Source organism: Hyperoodon ampullatus, assembly GCF_949752795.1.
Source record: "Hyperoodon ampullatus genome assembly, chromosome: 20".
NCBI classification, from domain to species: Eukaryota; Metazoa; Chordata; class Mammalia; order Artiodactyla; family Ziphiidae; genus Hyperoodon; species Hyperoodon ampullatus.
The window spans coordinates 19,976,845-20,000,977 of NC_136933.1; the positions used below are offsets into that span (position 1 = coordinate 19,976,845).

The window sequence follows — 24,133 nt, forward strand, 5'->3', positions numbered from 1 at the left end:
TTAGTTTCTTTTCAAAGAGCAGTTTTGGTTCTAGCTGTTAATAACTTTTTCCTACCTGATTACCTGTTAGGATTGTGTTGAATAAATTAAATTGAATAACCTTAAAGCATGCAAGCCAGCTGACACAGTGGGTATTCTGAGATTTTTCCTTCCCCTCCCCATCACTTTGGCTACTTAATGCATGCTAATCGTACTCTGCCTATGGCAGCTAAATCAGTTTGTCTGTGATGTGTGGTTGACAGTGCCTCTTTTATTTCATAAAATCAACTTTTCTGATAGTCTTTTATATTGCTAAGCTTCATAGAATTATTTAAATTTACAATTTGTTTTTATGTGTTAGGAAAGTTAGTTTTCACTTGTTTTGCAGAACATTAATTATAAAAGCCAGTATGGCCACAGGAGGGGGTCCTTTTGAAGAAGGCATGAACGATCAGGATTTACCAAACTGGAGCAATGAGGCTGTTGATGACCGACTCAACAACATGGTAGGATATCTTACTATTGATGGTGTGTCGTTGGCTGCTAATGTTAGAATGCAACTTTCCCCTGACTTAGCGAAGTCATATTCACTGAAACTCTTTGAAAACACATTTTTTCTTGCTGTCCAAGATATTAAATGACCCTGGGCTATTTGTTATATTACTTGAGGACATTTTTGTTTGTAGGTAACATATCAACTTGAGTTAGCTTAAGCCAAAAAGGAGATTTATTACAAGGATATAAAGATGTTTTATGGAAAACAACTTAAAGGAATATAGCTGGGTTTTAGGAAGGGTCTAGAAAAAGCAACCAGAAAGTTGTCAAGAATTACTTTTTCATTAACGCTCTTTGCTTCTGTGTGCCTCTGCTTAACACAACTTTCTTCACAGACCAGTTTTCTCTCCTCTCTGGTCCACGTGCTATACTATGGCTGCCCCTTCATTCTAAAGTTTTCAGCTATGGCTGCAATTATATACTGACTAGTTATCTCTTAGTTCCAATTTGAAATTTTAACATATGATTATCCCAATTTGGACTAGATATGCATCTCTTTTCCAGTCATCTATGGCCAGGATTGGGTGGGGTAAGTAGAACAAGAGGTTGGCAGCAACACCCACACATGGTTTGGGGTGGAGGGACAGTTTGTAGAGAAAGGAGTTTTATTATAAAAGAGAAAACTATCCCAAAAGATTTTACTAAAGTAAAACTAAAAGACTCTTCCAATATGGATAAAGTGGGAATTTATAGCATTTTTGTTGAATGCGAATTTATAGCGTTTTTGTTGAATGCGTTATGTGAGTATAGCTAAGTAAATAAAAATGTTTTCTAGTTAAAATATTAAGCATTTTTTGTCATTTCATATCAGACCTTATCATGTAGTACATTGTTGCCTATAGAAAATAATAATAGTTATATTTATTGCTTACTATATGCTAGGCACTGTGCTTGCTGTTTTATGTATGTTTTTTTTCTTTAAAAAAATTTTTTTATTGAAGTATAATTGCTTTACAATGTTGTATTAGTTTCTGTTGTACAGTGAAGTGAATCAGCTATATGTATACCTATATCCCCTCCCTCTTGGACCTCCCTCCTCCGCCCCCATCCCACCCATCTAGGTTGTCACAGAGCACCGAGTTGAGCTCCCTGTGCTATACAGCAGGTTCCCACTAGCTATCTGTTTTACACATGGTAGTGTATTTATGTCAAACCTAATCTCCCAGTTTGTCCCACCCTCCCCTTATGTATGTTATTTTATTTTATTTTATTTATTTATTTATTTGCGTTACGCGGGCCTCTCACTGTTGTGGCCCCTCCTGTTGCGGAGCACAGGCTCTAGACGTGCAGGCTCAGCGGCCATGGCTCACGGGCCCAGCCGCTCCGCAGCATGTGGGATCTTTCCCGGACTGGGGCACGAACCCGTGTCCCCTGCCTCGGCAGGCGGACTCTCAACCACTGCGCCACCAAGGAAGCCCTATGTATGTTATTTTTAATCGTGTTTTAAAGGTGACACTATTTTAGAGATTAGGAAACTGAGATCTTGGGAAGTTCAGTAAATTGCCTAGGGTCACACAGTGGGGCGTTTCTTCCTATAACAGTAATTGCTTTAGAACACAGGTTGATTCCAGATCTGTCTACCTATATATACTGACTTTAAAGGAGGCCAGTAAAGGTATATATAATTTATTTTACTATTCAGTTTATAAATAGTAAGGAACCATTTTTAAAAACGCCTTTGAAAATATTCAGACTGACGCTAGGTTTGGAGTTTGGGTATTTGTATTTGTTAATGACCTATGATAGGAAAGTAATTATTTTCTGAATAATTATAATTTCAACACAGTTTGAAATTTAGGCTAGGTGTAGTGGAGGGAAAATGGGTTAGTACAAGTAAATAATTGTCTCTAAGACTGTGTATTTATGTGAAAAATGTTTGTCATTTAAAATTTTAAGACCAAAAATTTTTAAGCATACCAAAATATTTTCCTGATTTGATAGAGGCCAGATTAACCTTTGCCTGTAATTTTTTTTAAAGGATTGGGGTGGCCAACAGAAGAAGGCAAATAGATCATCAGAAAAGAATAAGAAAAAGTTTGGTGTAGAAAGTGATAAAAGGGTAACTAATGATATTTCTCCGGAGTCATCGCCAGGAGTTGGAAGGCGAAGAACGAAGACTCCACATACGTTTCCGCATAGTAGATACATGACGCAGATGTCTGTTCCTGAGCAGGCAGAATTAGAGAAACTTAAACAGCGGATAAACTTCAGTGATTTAGATCAGGTTTGTAAATTATTTTAAAAATCAAGTTATGACTGGAAAATATTTGCAGTAGACTAAATAGTTTGTCTTAATAAAATTGAGCTGTTTATTTCCTTTTTCTTAGTTTCTGTGCATATGGAAAGAATGTTAATCAGTTGTGATGGTACTGTGTTCTTTGGAGGGCAATGAAGTCCTTATTTCTAAACTTGCTGGGACAAGTCTCTTGGGACTTTATTATTATACTATATGACTAACTTAAATGATTTCATTTTGAAACTAAATTATGCATGCTAGTAACTGAGTAAGACTGCTGTTAAGCAGAAGGGAATATCCAGTTTAGAATATTTGTCATTGGTTAAGTGTGGGATGTGCTGGGTTATCTCAAGTTTAGAATAAATCAGTTGTTTGTATTTATAATCACTGAAATCAAGTTTAGAACTAAAAGCAAGTAGAAATGATAATGAACTCTTAACATTTTACTGTCACATCTGTACTTCATAGAGATAAGTTTTCCAAATATGCATAAAGGTAGATTCAAGTCTGGTATGATGGTGATGATCATATATCATTTAGTCATCTATGTGTTAATTATTGAACATGTACTGTATGCCGGGCACTGAGTTGAGTACTTTATCAGACAATGCTTCACACTGACACATCTTTTTTTTTTAATTAATTAATTTATTTTTGGCTGCATTGGGTCTTCCTTGCTGCGTGTGGTCTTTCTCTGGTTGTGACGAGCGGGAGCTACTCTTCCTTGTGGTGCACAGGCTTCTCATTGCGGTGGCTTCTCTTGTTGAGGAGCGCGGGCTCTAGGCACGCGAGTTTCAGTAGTTTTGGCACGCGGGCTCAGTAGTTATGGCTCGTGGGCTCTAGAGCGCAGGCTCAGAAGTTGTGGCCCATGGGCTTAGTTGCTCTGCGGCATGTGAGATCTTCCTGGCCCAGGGATCAAACCCGTGTCCCCTGCATTGGCAGGTGGATTCTTAACCACTGCGCCACTAAGGAAGTCCTACATTGACACATCTTGATGTTCATATTAATTAATTAACATTGATTCATTGGGTCCAAAGCCTATGTTATATTCTGTGATCAAGTATGACTAGCAATATGAGTCATAAATATGAATCATAATCCTACTACTTCATTTAGACTAGTCTTGCTCCTATTCATCATTTGAATTGTCTCTGACAGAATGAGGCCTAGGATGTGATCATTGAATTTTGATATTTTACTAAAAGAATTTTGTAGGTCTGAAGCTGTTTTGAATCTTACAGCAAATCTGTTTATATGCACCTTGTGAATCAATATCTGATGGTAAATCTAAGAACATTGGATTTTTTTTAATTTTGAAAGATTAATGTTTGTGGGATTTGGTTTCTTTTTCATATATAGAGAAGCATTGGAAGTGATTCTCAAGGTAGAGCAACAGCTGCTAACAACAAACGTCAGCTTAGTGAAAACCGAAAGCCCTTCAACTTTTTGCCTATGCAGATTAATACTAACAAGAGCAAAGATGCTGCTGTAAATCCTCAAAAGAGAGAAATGATTGGATCAGCACAATGTAAAGAGTTGTTTGCTTCTGCTTTAAGTAATGACCTTTTGCAAAACTGTCAAGTCTCTGAAGAAGATGGGAGAGGAGAGCCTGCAATGGAGAGCAGCCAGGTGATAAAACTTCTTTCTTTTGCTCTTTGCTTTCATAAACCTCAAAGTAGATTCATTAAGATTTGAAAAAAATATTGGGTTATGCACATAGGAATTTTAGTTAGGTAGAATTAAAGTACTTCTCTGACCTTTCTCATTAATCTATCAGATTTACTCAAAATGGTGTAAATTTCTTTTTACCAAAATGATTGTAGAAATGGCATAGTAAGGTAAATTAGGACTTCTGTTCATCTGCCAAATGCTGTATTGCTAATTTTTAGTGAAGAGCAATTGGGAGCAATGTGATGAATAGATTGCTATAGAAATTTTTTAAATGGTTGTATAATTTTTTTGAAAAAAATATTTTCCAAAAGTATCTTTTAAAATTTATTTATAAAGAAATATATAAACAGTAGAAAAAATTATATAAATAATAGTTTGATACGCAGTTTTATAAAATGAAGTTCCCAAGTAATGAAACTAAAACACATTTTGAAATTTTTAAGTTAACAGTAATTGGAATTGTTAGTATTGCCTGTTTTGTTTTGATTAAATTCTAAATTTGATTCAGATCTTTTGCGTGTATGAATTCACACAATAAACCTAGAAGTATCTTTGCTTATTTGAAATTAAAATCTATAATTTTAATTCCCCCCCCCACCCCAAATATTTCCCTTGCAGATTGTAAGCAGGCTTGTTCAGATTCGTGACTATATTACTAAAGCTAGTTCCATGCGGGAAGATCTTGTAGAGAAAAATGAAAGATCTGCTAATGTTGAGCGCCTTACTCATCTAATAGATCACCTTAAAGAACAAGAAAAGTCATATATGAAATTTCTCCAAAAAATTCTTGTAAGTTTTGGACCCTTTAAATAATGTATTGAGTTATTTTTGTAGTGTATCAGTGTACATGTACTGATGACATTCTGATGCCACCTCAGAGGAGTTAATATATTTTCAAAAAATCGTGCCATCCATTATAACATTTTATTGCCCTTTTTAATAGTTGTATGATTTATACCGCTAAAATATTTCAGGCTAGAGAAAATGAGGAGGAGGATGTTCGGACTATAGATTCAGCTGTGGGATCTGGTTCTGTAGCTGAGAGCACATCGCTAAACATAGATGTGCAGTCTGAGGCTTCAGATACCACGGTAAGCGGCTTTTTAGTAATTAAAGTGCTGGAAATGAAGATATAAAGTTTTCCCCCGTTTTTCACGATGATATTTTTGTAGGCATTCCTTAATGAAAACTTTATCTCAGGGAAGAAACCCTCAGATTGTTAATGCTGTATATATTCTTTTTGAACATGGAAGTTTAAAAGTTTTATTTATCAGCATTAAAAATAGTTTTAATGGTTGATTAAATCTAATAATATCTGATCTTCAATTTGCAGAAACCTGGTTTTTCTAGTTTGTTTCATTAAGCACAGCTTTACTTATTTTAAGAAGCATTGGGAAAGTTAAAATTCATTGTGGATATAAGAGCTATAAGTACAGTATCATTGCTTAGCATGTCGTCTGTTGGAAAAGTCTCCAAGTTCATTTGCCATTGAGGAACCATTTTAAGGCTGTTAGGATTCTCATTTCTCAGGCTAGCTTAGAACGGAAGCAAAACCAGACGACTGATAAATTGAGATGAAAATGGGACAGGGTAGCATTTACTTTGGGATTTATTCCAGTGAGAAAAATACTATAAATTCTGACTCTGCAAAATGGAATGTATCAGAATACCGTCTTTTGGAAAAATAATCAGAAATTTACAGAACTTTGAGGAAAGATTTATAAAATAAACTTAGTTCATAGAAGTTAGTATGAAACTAGTATACTTTTAAGCATTTTAATTTTAACAGATGAACCTACAACCATGCATTAGTAAACTTGAAAGCCTGTTATCAGTAATGCCTTTCTTGTGAAAGGATAGCCACGTGTATCTTTTGTTTCTGAGGTATGTTCCAAAGTACCATTCAGCATTAGGAATTTGAGGGTTTGTTTCCTTTTAATATTGACCTGCATAGTTTCCTATCTGCCTCCTTTCTCTTCCTTGCCCTTCCTGATTTGAAGAGGAAATTTGAATTTTTTTTCTCTCCATTATTTTCACCAGGAGATGCTCAGAGGGCTTGATCCAAATGGTTGTTGAAGAATGGATTCTACTGTGGGGAAATTGTTTTTCTGTTTACAGTGGGGCTGGGAATAATTTCTTTCTCAAATTTCATTCCAGCAGAAGTGGAAGGGTTGGGGCATGTCGGTAAAGGAATTCTGTTGGAGAGGAGTGGGAAATGATGTAGATGATTATTATAATTTATATGCTAGTGTATATTGTGTTCCCATGATGAGAGTTTCTGTCATAACATCAAATCAGGAAATTTTGAAAGTTAATTAATAACATAGCAGAATAAATGTTGAAATATGCTTCAGCAATTGTTGTATAGCTTATTGCCTAGGATATGATATTCACCTAATTATAATAAGCCCAGAGTCTAGTCTATAGGAATTTAAAAGTCTAATTTAAAGTTTTATTGCCACTTGGGGGAGGGTGGATTGATTTTCTAAAAGATGGACTTGTAATTTTTTATATTTATTTACAAGACTGGCTTATATGTTAAACAGGAGTTTGTGTTAAGAAATTAATATGCTACACTATTTAATAAAGGAGGCATCTTTTAGTCTGAGAATTCGGCCATGCATTGAGGACAAACTAGGGAATTCAGCTTCACAAGAACAGGTTTCAGACATTGACGTTACAAGTCCAAAAGGGAAAGGTGACAGACCTCCTCAGAATGACAGGGAACTGAGGCCTAATAGGAAATATAGCCGAAAACGTGGATTTCCCTCAAAGGTGTACTTCACAATATTAACTTGGGAAGTCTCTAAATGAGCACCTCTTTTGTTCATATTTCCTCTCCTTTATTTGCTTTTTTGTTGTTGCTATTAACTTTTAAATATGTACATTAACATGGTTAATTGTACTGTAATTTGCATTAGTAAAATGCTGTCCCTTAGTGTTTTTTCCTTTCCTGCTTTCTTATTCTCCTCTCCATGGATTATGTGTGGCAGCTGTTTTTAATTTGTATTAACAAAGGACTTGAAACTTAATCCATTTTCCTTTTTTTGCTGTTGAGAACTCAAAATATAAATTCTTAACCCTTGACCATTAGTTGCCTTTTGTTTCTGATACTGTATTCATGGATTAAGATGGTATTTTTAAGTTTTGTCTTATTTCCTGTAGTCATTCATTAAAGAAAGAAAAAATAGAGCGAGCTATTAGCTTTCCTGTTTTTTTAAGAATGAAATATTGGGTTGGCCAAAAAATTCGTTTGGGTTTTTCGCTAACATCCTATGGAAAAACCCAAATGAACTTTTTGGCTAACCCAATATTTTTAGTGTTTTTTGGTTTATATTTTTCTTCCCATTGGAAATCCCTTCTTCCATTCTTTTTTTCTTTTTTTAATTATCCAGTTGACTTGTTTCCTGATGTTTTTGCTACTTTTTTCTCCAATGTTTGCTGTAAATGTTCTTTCTTTTAATTTTCCATGATTTGCATAATAAAGGCACACAGGAAAGGTTTAAAGACAACTATTTGTGTAGTTCCACTTAAAACAGTTTGAAAAAAAAATAGCATTTGTAAAAGTGCTCATACCCATTTGACAGGAGTAAAGTACTATTTTAATAATTGAGTATAGATAAGACCAATCTCATATGTTTTATTACTAGCTTATTACCTAGGATTAGGCTTTCCTTTCTGTTATGTACATATTTTATATTTTTGTGGCGTTTAAAAATGACAAAGCTTAACCTCTAGATATTATGGTGTCTCCCCGCTCTCCCACAAGAGTTTGGAGATATAATTTGAAATCAGCTATAGTGATCTTACTATAAAATGTTAAGCAAAAGGTGTCCCAGTTCAACAGAATAATAAAGTAGCTGATTATTTTTAAAACTACTAGCATTGGAGAAGAGAAAGTGAATGGGGGAAAACAGATCCTTTGGAACTTAATGTTCCTTTCTTAAGTCTTCTGAATAGTGACAAACAGAATTTGACTTGACAGTTACTACAGCATAGCATCTTCCAGTTTTACTTTTTTCCCCTAAGGCGTTATGTTTGCTTTTAAAAACCACTTTTCTGTTTTTAAGTTTCTTTGAATAATGTCCTTATAAATATTATTTTCTCTTGAACTTCTTTCTGGAGTTTATTTTAATTTGATTCTTTTTAATCTTTTGATTCTTAGGGCCATCCTAGGGTAGTTCTATCAGTACTCTGTTCATAAAATAATTTCATTTTCTTAGAAAAAACCCTAATTCCCACTGACTGACTTTATTCTTTCTCTGCTATGCAGAATCTGTCGTTCTCCCCACCTACCTTCATTACCTCCTTAACATCCTTTCAAAATGTAGTATTCTGTTAGAAGACTAGGAAAAAAAGTTGGTGTCTTAACTGAGGTTCAGAGCTTAAAGCAACCTTGTGAGTTGCAGCTTGATAGGAGATAATTGATATTCTTGAGTTGCCTACAAGGGCAGAGTCCATTTTATGAAATATTTTATAGACACGATGACATTGCATAATTTTTAAAAAGAGCCTTCCCTGAATACCCATGCCCTCATTGTTTTCCCATACTCATCCTTCCCCCACACTTAATCTCAGCTCTTAGAACATTCATAAGCTTTTAAAAATACCATCTACCCATTTTTTGCTATCTTTTTTATCATTTCTAGTTATTTCATGTGGGCTAGATTTGTCTCCCAAACTAGACTATGCTTCTTCAGAGATAGTTTTAAATATAGCAGACATAGTCTACGGATGTAATTTTGGGGCAAATAGTATGATGTGAAAATACACTAACCTAGAACTTAGGAATCTGACTTCCCCTCACTGTGATATTGGATAAATCACAGCTTTATCTTCTCTGGGCTTATAGTTTCTCACCTTTCAGATGACAAAACTTAGAATACATATTAACTGAAGTACTTCTCAGCCATAAAAATATATTTGAATCCATGAAGAATGATTGGAAGAACATCAGTTGCGTAGAGGAAAGGAAGACTTAGGGTTTTCTGAAATCTGTTACCTGTATGCAACTCGAGATTTCATGCTTAAGTTATTATTATTATTTTTTTTAATTTGTAAACTAAGAATGTACTTACTGAAAGTGACTCAAAACGTTTAAATGAAAATATGTGTTTGAAGGATGGGTATAGTCCTGGCCTCCTTTTTTGGATTTCTATTCCATGCACCATCTTCTTGCCATGTTTTTATCCCCAGGTATTTTTATTACCATTTTCTCATCTTCCCTTTCTTTATATTTGATTGTAGTTCCACCCACCTCCCTCAGTTCATCTTTTCTAAGTATTAGTCTGAAATGTTATTTATGTGGATGCAAAAGTTATTAAGCAGTAATAAACTCCACTAATTTCAAAAATTGTTGGGAATTCATCTTTGGATTAGTGAAAAATCTGAAGTTCATAATTCTTTATAATTAGAGTATCAAAGTTTTGCAAATAAATGTGACTAACAAGGATTAAAGTTCTTTTTAAAAGTTTGCATTTTAAAGGGTAAGAAACCATAATATTAAATTGTTTAGTAAGTTCTTTAAAATTAGATAGCTTTAAGGTTAGCTTGAGGTCTAAACTATTTTTGAGAGATGGGAGGATTATGAGTTAGATGGAGATAATGCATTCTTGATGGTTTTCTTTTTTCCTAGATGACTTTTTGCCTTATTTGTGTAATGTTCCTTTTCTTAGTCATTTACCACTGATGCTTTGTTGGAGTATTTGATTGATGTCAACCTGGAGAGATTTCTCCGAGTCGTTCCACTGAAATCTGTACCTGATTGGGTCTGGTTTTATATTTTACCAGTGACTTTGATGAAATTAATTTGGATCAGATCTGAGATGGCTACCTATCTCAGATTGATAGTTATCTCTCACCCTTCAAATTATTTTTTCAAGATGTAAATAGTCTTGAAATGAGCAAGAACTAAGAAGATGAATTTTCATAGGAATGAATGCAGTGTTAACTAGGTAACTCCACTTGTATAGGATGGGAGAGAACTGAGTAAATTGCACTTGATTTGAAAATGGCTTTAGTTTATTGGAAAGTCTCCAGTAAATACTAGCTTAACCAAGGTACATTATTTCTCTTCCATGTTCATAAAGTCTAGTTGGCCAGTCCTGGATAGAGCACTGACCTGGCTTCTCTGATACCTACATCAAACATTCTGACTGTAGTCTTCTACTTCCTATTTGAGCTTCCTTTCTTTGAGTTCTTAATTCTGAGCCATGTAATTATTTTTATTGCTTGCCAAGTTATCACAGTTACTCATTCTGACTTACAGTACTAATGAGTGCTACTTGGGGAGGTAAAGAGAAGAGGTTTTTGCAAAGTACTGTTAAGGAATGTTACCCAGAAGGGAATTTCTCTGGAGCCATCTGTGTTTTCCATAATTTTTCTTGGAATCAAATGTACATAGGGAAAACAGATCAGTGCATTTTTACTCTGAAAAGAAATCACTGAGGTTTATTTTCCTTGTTAACTTTGGTCAGAGCCAGGGGAGATCATTCATTTAAAGTCTCCATATCCCCAACAAAAATTTGGTAGCAATGCAAATTTAAAATTGACTATTTCTAAGTTAATAGAAATATTTTATGTAAATATTAGCTAAAATCATTAAACTTTTAAGATACAAAATTTTTTAAAAGGCAAATCAGTGATGAAAAATACCATTATGGTATACAGTTCATGCATAATTTGTCTTATTTATTGTTTCCAGGTTGTATTTAACTTTCTCTCTTTGATTAGTTGACTTTATTTTTTCTGGTTGGGTTACACTTGAATAGTTTTAAGATTAACATTTAAAATTTTATAATTCTTTATAAGTGGCACCTATTTAATCTGTTCCTCTTTTAGGCAAAATGTTATCTTTTGGGGGGAATTTCAAAGTAATTTATGTCCTCAGACTCAGCATTAAATGAGCATCTTTTGAAAGAAAAAATAGTAATGATATCTTTGATGCAAAAGACAATATTTTTTCTTTACTGTATGATAATATAAAGTGATGCAAGTAAATTAAAGCCTTTCACATCAAATAATCAAATAAAAAGTATATTTTTAAAATTTCCATCCGTAGTTAGAAAATAGTTGGTTGGTTTTTGTTTTGTTGGTTTTTCAACATCGCTTCTAGGAATGGGGCAGAAGGTTTTTTAGTCTGGTCTTTCTCCAGGGCTACTTTTAGGACATTAGCCTGGGATGATCTGCTCCTCCTTTTCTGTAAGGCCTGGATCCCTCATGTGTGTGTGTGTGTGTGTGTGTGTGTGTGTGTGTGTGTGTGTGTGGCGGGGGGGGGTCTGTTTGTCTGCCTTCCTGTCTTCCTTTTTGTATGCCTTTTCCTTTATGTTCTTTTTGTTAATTCTTCTTCATGCTAAGCATATGCATATGGTCTTTTACCTTGAAATTACCTAACTACCTAATTCTTAACATGACAGGCTGTCTCTGTGTCATCATTTTCTTCTTCTTCTTTTTCTTTCAAGTCTGTATCTAAGGTTGTATATTTAATACTAATTTATTATCTATGTATGTACCTTGCCGTTGGTAGTTGAAATAGGAACGTGGACTTTAAAAGATATAAGTGTTGTTGGTCTTATTTTTCAGGCCAGAGATCCTCAGCAGGAGCCTATGGAAGAGATAGAAAATTTGAAGAAACAACATGATTTATTAAAAAGGATGTTACAGCAGCAGGAGCAGCTGAGAGCTCTGCAGGGACGACAAGCTGCTCTTCTTGCTCTGCAGCATAAGGCAGAGCAAGCTATTGCTGTGATGGATGATTCTGGTATGCCACCATCTTAGAATGTTTTTATAAGTAAGGCTCAATAAATAATGATATGATTGCAAGGTGGATGCTGGTTATTATATAATTAGATCTTGATTGTTGTCTAGTTTAGAAACCTACATGTGAGGCTTACCCTGTCCTGTGCTTTTCTCTGGTTATGCAGAAAAGGTTGCAGGGACAACTCCTGGCCATCATACTGTACCGTGCAGACAGCCAGCTCGCTCTCCTTTTCATCAGAGAGCACCCTTAAGAGGTAAAAGGGACAGGATGTAGTTCTGTTTTTGTACCTCAAATTTATAGGGCTCTTGTTGCTATATTTCTGCCTTTTGTACTTTATTTAACTAGGGTTGCTGTGCTTTGCTTGCCTGCCAAGGAAGGGTTAAAACCTTAAGTGAGGCAGTGAATAAATGTAAGCTGCTTTGGCTTCTGGCATGAGTAGTGAGGTATCCAATTGTATGCACTAGTTCCTTTGAACTAAATTTATATGCTATCCAGTCTCCCTGAGACTTAGAAATGTTCTTTTCTTTCTCCTTCTTTCCCTTATAGCCGTGTGTCACTTAGATGGAAATTGTATTGAATTTATTTATTTATTTAGTTTTTAAAAAATTTCAGCTTTATTGCAGTATAATTGACAAATAAAATTATAAGATATTTAAAGTATACATCTTAGTGATTTAAGTTTTGTATTTTTGGATCTTGTTTAAGAAACCTTTCCCCACCCTATGTATTGAATTCTTTAGTATTGAGTCTAACTTTATAGTTTGTCTTGTTATTGTCAAACCTACGTGTTTAATTTCTCATTAAGTTGAAAACAAATTGTTACTTATTAAAACTTAAAACCAAGTTATATTTTCTAGTAGTCTGTCATTACAGTCTAATAATAATTTATCTCCTGTGGGCTCTCCATTTTAGGTCCTTACTGTGGTTACCCTGTTGTTACTCAATTTATCGTGTTGTCCACACCTAGCCCACTGGCTCAGCCTTCTGATCACTGTTATATGTAATTTAATTTTGCATTTTCATAAGGAACTTTATGACTTGCAAGTAACTTACTCTTTTGTAAAAATTATATATTTATATAGAATATATATGGTATAGTATATAATAATTATGCAAATTTTCATCCCCATTTTTCCCTTGCAAAATTCAAAGTATCATTAGCTGTTGGATTTAGGAAAAAACAATATTTTAACAGTGACAAATACAGTTTGGTTAATGACCAACTTTTAAAATATTTTTCAAGATTGGAGTATCAGATTTCAGAGATTTTCTTGTGATAGTTACGTTATTTCAAATAGTTATATTTACGTCATCTCATTTGATCACCACAAAACTGTAGGTTAGTCGCCAGGGCTTTTTTTATAATTCTCACTTTAGAGAGAAGGAACTCTAACACAGAGCTCGTGACTTGCCTAGGCTTATATGGAATTTTAGTAGAATCAGATTTCTTGAGTTCCAGATCAGGGGTCTTCTATTTCTGAATATAAACCTTTATTTTTAAGTAAGCAGATAATCTTTCTTTCTTTCTTTCTTTTTTAATGTACTATTATGAGACAAGTACCAGGAGGAGAATAAACAGGAGTTTAAATTTGAATTTATTTTATGTACTATTTCAAAAAAAATTTTAGGTTAATGATTGAAAACAGACTTTCTCTTGCATTTATGAGATTTTGCAGGAGAATACTGATGAAAAAACAAACTTACAGTATTTAATCTTTAGGTTTATAAGTGAGGCAACATAATTGTCATGGGAAAGAGTGTTCCTTTTACCATTTAACTAGCAAGTTGTGTGTTATCTATACTGTAATTGCTTTTTTTTCCCCAAGTACTTTGGACTGGATACGTGGGAGTCTACCCCGCCCTGTAATTCTAAGTTCTCATTGAAAAAGCTAATATTTTCCTTCAAAACAGAAACAGTTTATAGTCATTGTCTCTTTTAGAGCTGGAAAGATAAGCATGGGGTGGTTGAGTAATAGAGAGTAACTATTATGAAAATTGTCATCAGAATACTGCCTTAGGAAGATAAAAACTGTGGTCTTTTAGTATGACTTGTATCACAAGCAACTCCTTCAATAAATTATCTGTTCTACAGTAGGGGTCGGCAAACTATAGCCAGCTGGATTTGGCCCACTGCCTGAAATAAGATTTTATGGAACACAGCCATGTCCATTTGTTTATGTATTGTATATAGTTGCTTTTGCCCTACAGTGGCAGAGTTGGGTAGTTGAGACAAGAACTGTATCTCCACAGAGCCTAACATGTTTACTATCTGAATCTTTAAAAAAAAAGTTTGCTAGCCCCTGTACTAGAACATTGATTCTGATGGGGAGGTGGGGATTGAGACTGGTCAGAATTAGCTGTGCTTTTTCAGACTAACCACTTTGCCCGCCACGCCTCATCCCAATCTGGTAGACCTTCCCGCACCCCGACTCTGTTGAGTCACTATTCTTTTTTTTTTTTTTTAATAGATTTATTTTATTCATTTATTTTTGGCTGCATTGGGTCTTCGCTGCTGCACGTGGGCTTTCTCTAGTTTTGGCGAGCAGGGGCTACTCTTCCTTGCAGTGTGCAGGCTTCTCATTGCAGTGGCTTCTATTGCTGCTGAGCACGGGCTCTAGATGCACGGGCTTCAGTAGTCGTAGCACGCAGGCTCAGTAGTTGTGGCTCACGGGCTTAGCTGCTCCCCAGCATGTGGGATCTTCCTGGGCTAGGGCTCGAACCCGTGTCCCCTGCATTGGCAGGCAGATTCTTTACCACTGCGCCACCAGGGAAGCCCTGAGTCACTATTCTTAATTGGGATGTAACAGTATCCCTCCTTGAATGTTGGGACAGAAAAAGATGAACCACTATACTAGAGTTTTGTGAGTGTCCCTTTATTTTCAGGTTAGATGGAAACTTATAAAATGATTGGTTGGCAGATAAATCTGAGGGTTAACTAGTTTCAAATTACAGTGAGATTTTTTAAATTTCTTTTTTCCCCCCAAATTTCTTTTTAGCTTCTCAGAAATTAAAGTGTTGTTTTTTATTTATTTGCTTTAATGAATTATTAAATTATATGCTTGAATGAAAGTTGTTAACTTCCTTTCCAGTTGTAACAGAAACTACAGGTAGCCTATCTGGAGTCAGTATCACATCTGAACTAAATGAAGAATTGAATGATTTAATTCAGCGTTTTCATAATCAGCTTCGTGATTCTCAGGTAACTTCATTTTTTTTTGGTATACTGGATTTAAAATCACATTAACTAAAGCAGTGCTTCTCAAACTTTACTGAGCATACATATCACCTGGCATAATTGTTAAAACATGTAGATTTCTGGTCAGTGGGATCCCCCCACCTCCAAAATTATGATTCATACATTTGGGGTGGGCTTCCCACCATGGGATTCCAGTGCTGGATGTCTCGGGACTATGCTTTGGGAAACACTAGTTTAGAGGAAATATCTACTTTGAATGAAGTGATGAGTGAAACTTCCCCTTTGTATGCTCCTAGATGTCGCATTCTTATTTCACCTTAAAGATCGTTAATAGTCAACTGTTAAACTTAAGTTAGTGTGAATCTATGCTTTTGCAATGTTTTACTAACAATTTTAAGGAAGTTCTTAAGTTTAATTTCAGAGTTAATAAGTGTTATAATTTGATGACCTTTGTAAATAATGATATAAATGCAAAATTTCAGTCTGTTGAGTGAGAAAGGGTGAATTAATACCTCTCCACTGGAAATGGGTATAATTGACAATGCATTATCTTCTCTCTGCTGACCCAAGTTTAAATAAAAGAAGATGATCTAACTACTTTGGAGAGTTATTTAGCAATATCTAGTACATTTTTTCTAGTGACCCTGTTCAAAAGGAGATGTGTACAAGAATGTTCATGGCAGCATTGTATTAATAGCAAAGCAGAAACAATCTAAATGTCCATGAACAGGAAAATGGATTAGTAAATTATGATATATACATAGAGTGAAATCCTATAACCGGCTACAGTAAATGAACCAGAGCTAACGAATGAAAATGCAAGTTTAAGAAGGATACCACTTAGCTTATGTTTTAAAATGTGTAGACTGTATATTTTTTATGGATACCTTCATAGGTATTACAAAATAAAAATATGTTTGAGAATGGTAGGTGTCTAATTCCAGATTGTGGTTATCTCTTGAGAGAGTAATGGGGTCAGGATTTCTACGTATAAAGCTTTAGCTATTATCTGTAATATTATATTTCTCTTAAAGAAAGAATTGATGCAAATGTGGCAAAATACTAAAATTTGACTAAGCTCAGTGCTGGTTACTCATTATATGATTCCCTAATCCTTAGTGGATTTTTTAAATGTTTCATAATTTTTTTTTTTAGTAGCAAAGAAGTGGTAGGAGAAACTGATAGGTTAAGAAGTTAAAGTTTATGATTATGGTTCTAAAAAGATGGCAAGAGAGAGAATGAGATTTTTGAAGGTTTATTCTATATAAAATGTGGCATTTCTAGCACTTAATTTAGATCCAGCTAATAACATCCAGTGAATCCCCACTGTGTAGTTATGTGTGTCTATAAAACAGTATATATATAGTTTTATAGATATGGTGGCACATTAGGAAACAGTATGTATATAATTTGGGAATAGGAAAGGCATATATACTTACTGACCAGCACAACCTACACAAATGTTTATCTCTTTTTATAAAGAATATTTATGTATTTTTGGGACTTCCCTGGTGATGCAGTGGTTAAGAATCCACCTGCCAATGCAAGGGACACGAGTTTGATCCCTGGTCCAGGAAGATCCCACAAGCTGCGGAGCAACTAAGCCTGTGGGCCACTACTACTGAGCCTGCACTCTAGAGCCCGCAAGCCACAGCTACTGAGCCCACATGCCACAGCTGTTGAAGCCCGTGTGCCCTGGAGCCTGTGCTCTGCAGAAAGAGAAGCCACTGCAATGAGAAGCCCGCTCACCACAGCTAAGAGTAGCCCCCCGCTTGCCACAACTAGAGAAAGCCTGCGTGTAGCAACGAAGACCCAATGCAGCCAAAAGAAAAAATGAGAGAGAATATTTATGCTTTTTTAATATATGATCCAATTTTTTTTTAATTAAATTAAATTAAATTAATTTATTTATTTTATTTATTTTTGGCTCTGTTGGCTCTTTGTTTCTGTGTGTGGGCTTTCTCTAGTTGCGGCGAGCGGGGGCCACTCTTCATCGCGGTGCGTAGGCCTCTCTGTCGCGGCCTCTCATTGTGGAGCACAAGCTCCAGATGCGCAGGCTCAGTAGTTGTGGCTCACGGGCCTAGTTGCTCCGCGGCATGTGGGATCTTCCCAGACCAGGGCTCGAACCTGTGTCCCCTGCATTGGCAGGCAGATTTCAACCACTGCGCCACCCGTGAAGCCCTGTTTATACATTTTTAAAATGAGACTGCAAGCTTTAATTGCCTAATCTTTCTTTTTTTTCTTTTCTTTTCTTTTTTTTTTTTTTTAAAGCCTCCAGCTGTTCCAGACAATAGAAGACAAGCAGAAAGTCTTTCATTAACTAGAGAGGTTTCTCAGAGCATAAATCCATCAGTTTCAGAGCATTCACCTGATGAGAAAGTCCAGCTTTTTAGCAAAATGAGAGTGTTACAAGAAAAGAAACAAAAAATGGACAAGCTGCTTGGAGAACTTCATACACTTCGAGATGAGCATTTGAACAATTCATCATGTAAGTAAATCTAAGCAGTATTAGGTAGAGGACACGTAAGTATATATGCCAACATATAATAATTCCTTAGTAAATATTTGGTGAATGAATAACCACATAGTTACTCAAGAAAATTATAATTTTTGTGGGGAAATAGGACTTGTATGTGAAAAGTTTTTAAGTAACAAGGCAATGTATGGTAAAGCCAAATAGATGGTAGATCTGTAAAATTCAGAAAAGGAAAAGAATGAATTTGGGCTTGAAAAATTGGTAGGATTTTATTTTATTTATTTTTTAATTAATTTATTTATTTTATTATTATTTTTGGCTGTGTTGGGTCTTTGCCGCTGCACGCAGGCTCTCCCCAGTTGCGGCGAGCAGGGGCCACCCTCCGTTGCAGTGCTCGGACCTCTCACAGCGCGGCCTCTCCCGTTGCGGAGCACGGGCTCCAGGCACACGGGCTTCAGCAGTTGTGGCATGCGGGCTCTAGAGCACAGGCTCAGCAGTTGTGGCGCATGGACCCAGTTGCTCCACGGCATGTGGGATCTTCTTGGACCAGGGCTCGAACCTGTGTCCCCTGCATTGGCAGGCAGACTCCCAACCACTGTACCACCAAGGAAGCCTGGTAGGATTTTAAATAAGGGAAAAGTATAAGAGAAGATAACTGTTAGATACTTTGACATAATAATACTGCACTTTTTAGCATATCCAAAATTTTTCCTTAAGGAAAAGCTAAAACAAATTAGTACTTTGATTTTAAAACTATGAAACAGGTTTAGAAAGTATTTATACAATAAAAACCTGAGATATGATTTAGTGCAGAAAGTCCCAAACACTTCATTTTTTAAAATACATAAATAGTCATCTCAGGTGGGACTAGGAAAGGCATATAGTCATCCTAGGTATACTAGTTAAATATAGTTATGCTACCATCCCTCGGTATCCATGGGGGATTGGTTCCAGCACCCTCACCCACACCCCTACGGATACCAAAATCTGAGGCTGCTTAAGTCCCTTATCTAAAATGGCATAGTATTTGCATGTAACATAAGCATATCCTCCAGTATACTTTAAATCATCTCTGGGTTACTTACAATACTTAATACAAGTAAATGCTATATAAATAGTTACCACCATGCTGCAGACTCAAGTTTTGCTTTTTGGAACTTTATGGAATTTTTTTTTTTTCCTGAATATTTTCTATCTGCTTTTGGTTAAATCCGCTGATGCAGAACTCTTGGATATGGAGGGCCGATTGTACTAGTTATATAGGAAAGCCAATAGTCATCTTAGTTATACTGTAGGAACTATCTTTTCTGCTCTACAGATGTTTTACTTGCCTTTGTCTAATTCAGATCCAGTTACTAGTCCTCACTTGGCCACATACCTTCCCAAGCCTGGTCCCTGCCTCTTACTCAAACAGTTGGTAGTGGGAGCTGTAGCATTGGGTATTGGAATCAGTAGGGTCAACCCTAACTGGTCATTATTCTTTAGCATTCCAGATGCTGTCTTATTAAAGAACAGACAAGGGATAGAAACATCATCTCTGGATCCCTGTATTTCACCCTAGTTGTCTGCCACCTTCAAAGAACTGTACTATTTCTGCCCTGAGACATACTCCTTCCTTTTCCCTGACTTCTGCTACTCCTCTGCCTCCTCTAGAGTATAAGCTGATCCCAGAGCCCATCCTTCCTAAGCAGATGAATACAATCAAGAAAAACTTAGTTTTTCGAAAGTTGTACTCAAAGCCTTGTGGTCAGTTTTATACACATAATTAAAGTAGCACTCTGTCTACTGATGACTAAAAAATCATATATTTCTCTGGGAAACAATGAAAGCAGAGCAAAAGGTAGAACAGTCAAGGAATAGAGAGAAAAGACTACTGGAAACCAGCTGTAGCAGTGGATAATGTGAGCAACAAATGACGATTGTCACTGTGAGGAAGAGATAAATGATGATAGTTTTAAAGTGGTAGTGGACTTGCCTGTGGTGCGGTGGTTAAGAATCTGCCTGCCAGTACAGGGGACACGGGTTCAAGCCCTGGTCTAGGAAGATCCCACATGCCGTGGAGCAACTAAGCCCATGCACCACAACTACTGAGCCTGCGCTCTAGAGCCTGCGAGCAACAACTACTGAAGCCCGCCTGCCTAGAGCTTGTGCTCCACAGCAAGAGAAGCCACCACAATGAGAAGCCCGTGCACCTCAACAAAGAGTAACCCCCCGCTCACCGCAACTAGAGAAAGCCCACACACAGCAATGAAGACCCAACGCAGCCAGAAATAAATAAATAAGAAAAAAATAAATAAACTGGTAGGAGAGAGAGAGAAGCACAAAGATTCTTAGTCTTCATTTATCACCCTTGAAAGCATAAGGTATCTTTGTCTGATCTGTGTGGACAAAAAGTAATTAAAATGTAGTTCAAGCGCTGTCTTAGAGGATTAATCATCATCTAATTAGAAAATTTTATTGCTGAGTAGTATTCATGGTATTATGTACCACAGTCACTTTAACAATTTTGCTTTATCTTTTGGAACAAGAAAAGTTCCATCTTGGAGACCAGATAGAATCCCTCTGGACTGGAACATTCTCAAGGACCTAATCAGCTAGGGTTGCCCTGTAAAGATGTGTAGATGGTGTGCTTGCACATCATATGCAGTGGCTCTATTTAACTTAACCTGGAACCAAGTTTATCAGAGGAGTACTCTCGTTACTTTCTCGAGGTAGAATATCGTAGTTCTTGTTGGTTTCCATCTTGTCTTTCCTTATTCTTTCCTTTCTGTTTTAACTCTGTTTGGTTGAAGGACATGTTACTAAACAAGTGGCCTGGTTATATCCTTAAGTTTCACATTTTAAAGCTGCAGGATTTAAGATGTTAATGACTTTTACTTTCTATTTTTCTATGTCTGAGCCAACTATGAATGTGTTGTTTGATGCTGTATTTGTTTATTTATGGTAACTGGTCTTTTTTTTTTTTTTTTTTGGTAGTTGTGCCTTCTTCAGCCTCCCCACAAAGGAGTGTGGATCAGAGAAGTACAACCGTAGCTCCCTCTGCTCCTGTAGGCTTAACACCAGTTGTCAATGGAGAATCCAATAGCCTCACATCATCTGTTCCTTATCCTGCTGCTTCTCTAGTTTCTCAGAATCAGAGTGAAAATGAAGGCCACCTAAATCCAACTGAAAAACTCCAGTAAAACATTTCTACAAACATTGTTTACATAGATTAGAATTGAATAATGGGGATAAATCTTGGGTTTTTTTTCTTTGTTGAAAATTCTGGAAAAACTGAGTTAATTTGATATGATAAACATTCTTAAGTGGTATGGTAGTAGAATAAGTGTGTGTGTTATATGTGCCTCTTTGAGTTGTCCTAGAGAAATGTGACATTGTAGTAACATGTAATTTCCATGAGCTAATATGTTCCTGTTTTCCAAATAAAGGGACTACAGTTAAAAGATTTCTGTATTCAAATGGTTTAGAGCCCAGGCTCTAGAGTTAGACAGCCCTGAAATTTTATCTCACAAGGTTGTGTGACTGTGGACAAATAGCACCCTCACTAAGCCTCTTTTTCTTCACCTGGCATAATATATTTGTTCATAAAGGTGTTTTAAGGATTAGAAAACATTGGCATAATTCCTGGGACTCAGTAAAAATTCAACAACCTAATTATTCTTTTTGGTAAACATGTTACATAGTATGGTAACTGGTAGATCTCTATATGTTGTAGACAAATTGGGAACCTTCTGTAAATGCTCAGTAATGCCTGCATACCTGATTTGCCTAAGAGGTACTATTTTAATGGAATATTTAGTACTTCACATTTTTGATACTTATTAAGAAACATAGGAATATTTTTGACATTGAGATTTAAGCTGTTAACATCTATACCTGCTTAAAATGAACACTTGGAAGAGGGTTTTTTATGCTTTTGTCCGTAACACAACATAAGTAAATAAGATGATGAGATTTTGAATAACCTGTACTTGAAATTACATTCATTATAGTCACATCCCCTGGATATTTGACTGGGTTTAAATTTTGTTTGTGCTGGCTGCTACTGTATGAAAGTAGTGTATGCTTTAGTTTGCTAAAATGGGTGTTAATATAAATGTTTTCGTTGTTTATCAGGAAGTTAAATGAAGTTCGAAAGAGGTTGAATGAGCTAAGAGAATTAGTTCATTATTATGAGCAAACATCAGATATGATGACAGATGCTGTAAATGAAAACACAAAAGAAGAAGAAACTGAAGAGTCAGAATATGATTCCGAGCATGAAAATTCTGAACCTGTTACTAACATTCGGTAAGAACTTTTTTTTAAGTTGTTTTTCTAACATACTCACCCTAACAGTACATTTAATATGAAACAAAAGAAACCTCAATAGAGTGCCTACCGTTTGCCTTTTATTTAAGCTTTTCTCCTGTAAGTCTGCTGTTTTGGTCAGTGTACTCTTACTTGTTCTATAAAGAAAAACAAATAGGGAAGTATTGAATACAGTAGTTTAGTAAATTTGCTGTTTGTTAGATCAACTAAAAGAATCATAAAAATTACGTAACTTCATTTTCCTACCTCTTTATTTTTAGGTGTAATTTTGTTTTTTTTTGGTTGTAATTTTGATTTTTTTAGGTTGTAATTTTGATTTTTTTTAGATGTTTTTCTTCTTAAATTTGTGAATAGGAGAAGTTAGTGAAAAGCAAGAGCCGTTTATTTAGAGGATGAATTTAAATGGGGAAATAGCCCATGATGTTCATAGTCTGGAATTATTTTATCAGCAGTTCTAAAACTTTGATTTTCTTATTATTATATATATTTTTTACCTTAACTAACTTCAGGTTGTTTTCTTTCTTTTAGAAATCCACAAGTAGCTGCCACCTGGAACGAAGTAAATAGTAATTCTAACGCACAGTGTGTTTCTAATAATAGAGATGGGAGATCAGTTAATTCTAATTGTGAAATTAACAACAGATCTGCTGCCAACATAAGGGCTCTAAACATGCCTCCTTCTTTAGGTATGATTGACTCTATTCACAGTTAATTTTACCATATTATTCTTGGGAAGTGGAATTCCTTTCTTTAGTACTCTTAAGTTTATTAAATTATTGATTTCACTGGTACGTGTTTTCAGCAGATTGTCGATATAATAGAGAACGAGAACAGGGGATTCACGTTGCACAAGGTGAAGAGGAGGAGGAGGAGGAGGAAGAAGCAGAAGATGAGGCCGTCAGTGGAGCTTCATTATCTAGTCATAGGAGCAGTCTGGTTGATGAGACTCCTGAAGATGCTGAATTTGAACAGAAGATCAATAGACTTATGGCTGCAAAACAGAAACTTAGACAGTTACAAGATCTTGTTGCATTGGTGCAGGTAAATACTGCTTGTATTTTAAAAAAAAAGCGTCAAATGGACAGTCTTATAAGGTAAAATATATGTGTTTGATAATTATGTTGGTATAACTATGCTAGTACACATTTATTGAGTTCTAACTATATACCAGGTTTAAATGCTTAGCACTTTACATGCCATATTATCAGAGATCAGCAAACTTTTTCTAAGGGTGACTTAGTAAATACTTTAGGCTTTGTGGGCTATACAGTTTCTGTCACAACTACTCAGTGCAAAAGCAGCGATAGACAGTATGCAAACAGATGAGCATGGCTGTGTACCAGTATAACTATTACAAAAACAGGTTTGTTTGTTTTTTTTGCTGGAGACCCCAGTTCTATATCACGTAGAACTTGGTAACATCTCAGTGAGGCAGATACACAGATTAAAGGTGTTAATTGACCAGAGTTATACCATTGTCAGAGCCAGAGTTGAGACTGACATTCTGGCTGAGATCTTAACTCACTTGATGTAGAAGAAAAACCATATTGTCTTATTCAGTAAGGCCAAACAAGTAAAGTTGGAACTATTAGTTGTAAATTTTAAAAAGCCATTTGAATGTATGAACGTGAAATTATGTAACTATTAACACTTCTATATTGACTGATGTGGTCCAAAGGCTTTTTGCAGTTTATTAGACTAGGTATAAAACTTTCTAAGAATGATTGAACTTTTAAAAATCATTCCTTTTCATCTGTTTTGTGTATATATATATATTATATATATATATGTATATATATATATAATATATATGTATGTTCTTTTCTCAGTAACATAATCACTATAAAAATATCTTTAAGAGAGACTTCCTAAAGTATTGAAATTTATATGATTTTTGGAAGCCAAAAAACTTCTGGTAAAATTAATGAGTGATTTGTTTTCATTTAGGTT

General features: G+C 35.5%; 1 protein-coding gene across 21 annotated transcripts in view; it reads left to right on the forward strand.

The window, feature by feature from the left end:
- Positions 1 to 389: 389 nt before the first annotated feature.
- The window catches only part of PCM1 (pericentriolar material 1), a gene marked incomplete at both ends in the record, with an annotated part of 76,451 nt that continues 52,707 nt past the window's right edge, over positions 390 to 24,133 (forward strand). For 7 of the 21 annotated variants that reach the window (XM_079726717.1, XM_079726719.1, XM_079726704.1 and 4 more), the window contains 11 exons: positions 390 to 485; positions 2,513 to 2,758; positions 4,130 to 4,399; positions 5,060 to 5,230; positions 12,023 to 12,200; positions 15,290 to 15,399; positions 17,668 to 17,884; positions 20,864 to 21,050; positions 21,989 to 22,162; positions 22,712 to 22,869; positions 22,989 to 23,224. In XM_079726717.1, coding sequence (XP_079582843.1) covers positions 390 to 485; positions 2,513 to 2,758; positions 4,130 to 4,399; positions 5,060 to 5,230; positions 12,023 to 12,200; positions 15,290 to 15,399; positions 17,668 to 17,884; positions 20,864 to 21,050; positions 21,989 to 22,162; positions 22,712 to 22,869; positions 22,989 to 23,224 — 2,043 coding nt within the window. Of the gene's footprint in view, positions 486 to 2,512; positions 2,759 to 4,129; positions 4,400 to 5,059; positions 5,231 to 5,415; positions 5,533 to 12,022; positions 12,201 to 15,289; positions 15,400 to 17,667; positions 17,885 to 20,848; positions 21,051 to 21,988; positions 22,163 to 22,711; positions 22,870 to 22,985; positions 23,225 to 24,133 lie in introns of all 21 variants that reach the window. The other 14 variants (XM_079726699.1, XM_079726713.1, XM_079726714.1 and 11 more) reach the window with 7 other exon arrangements.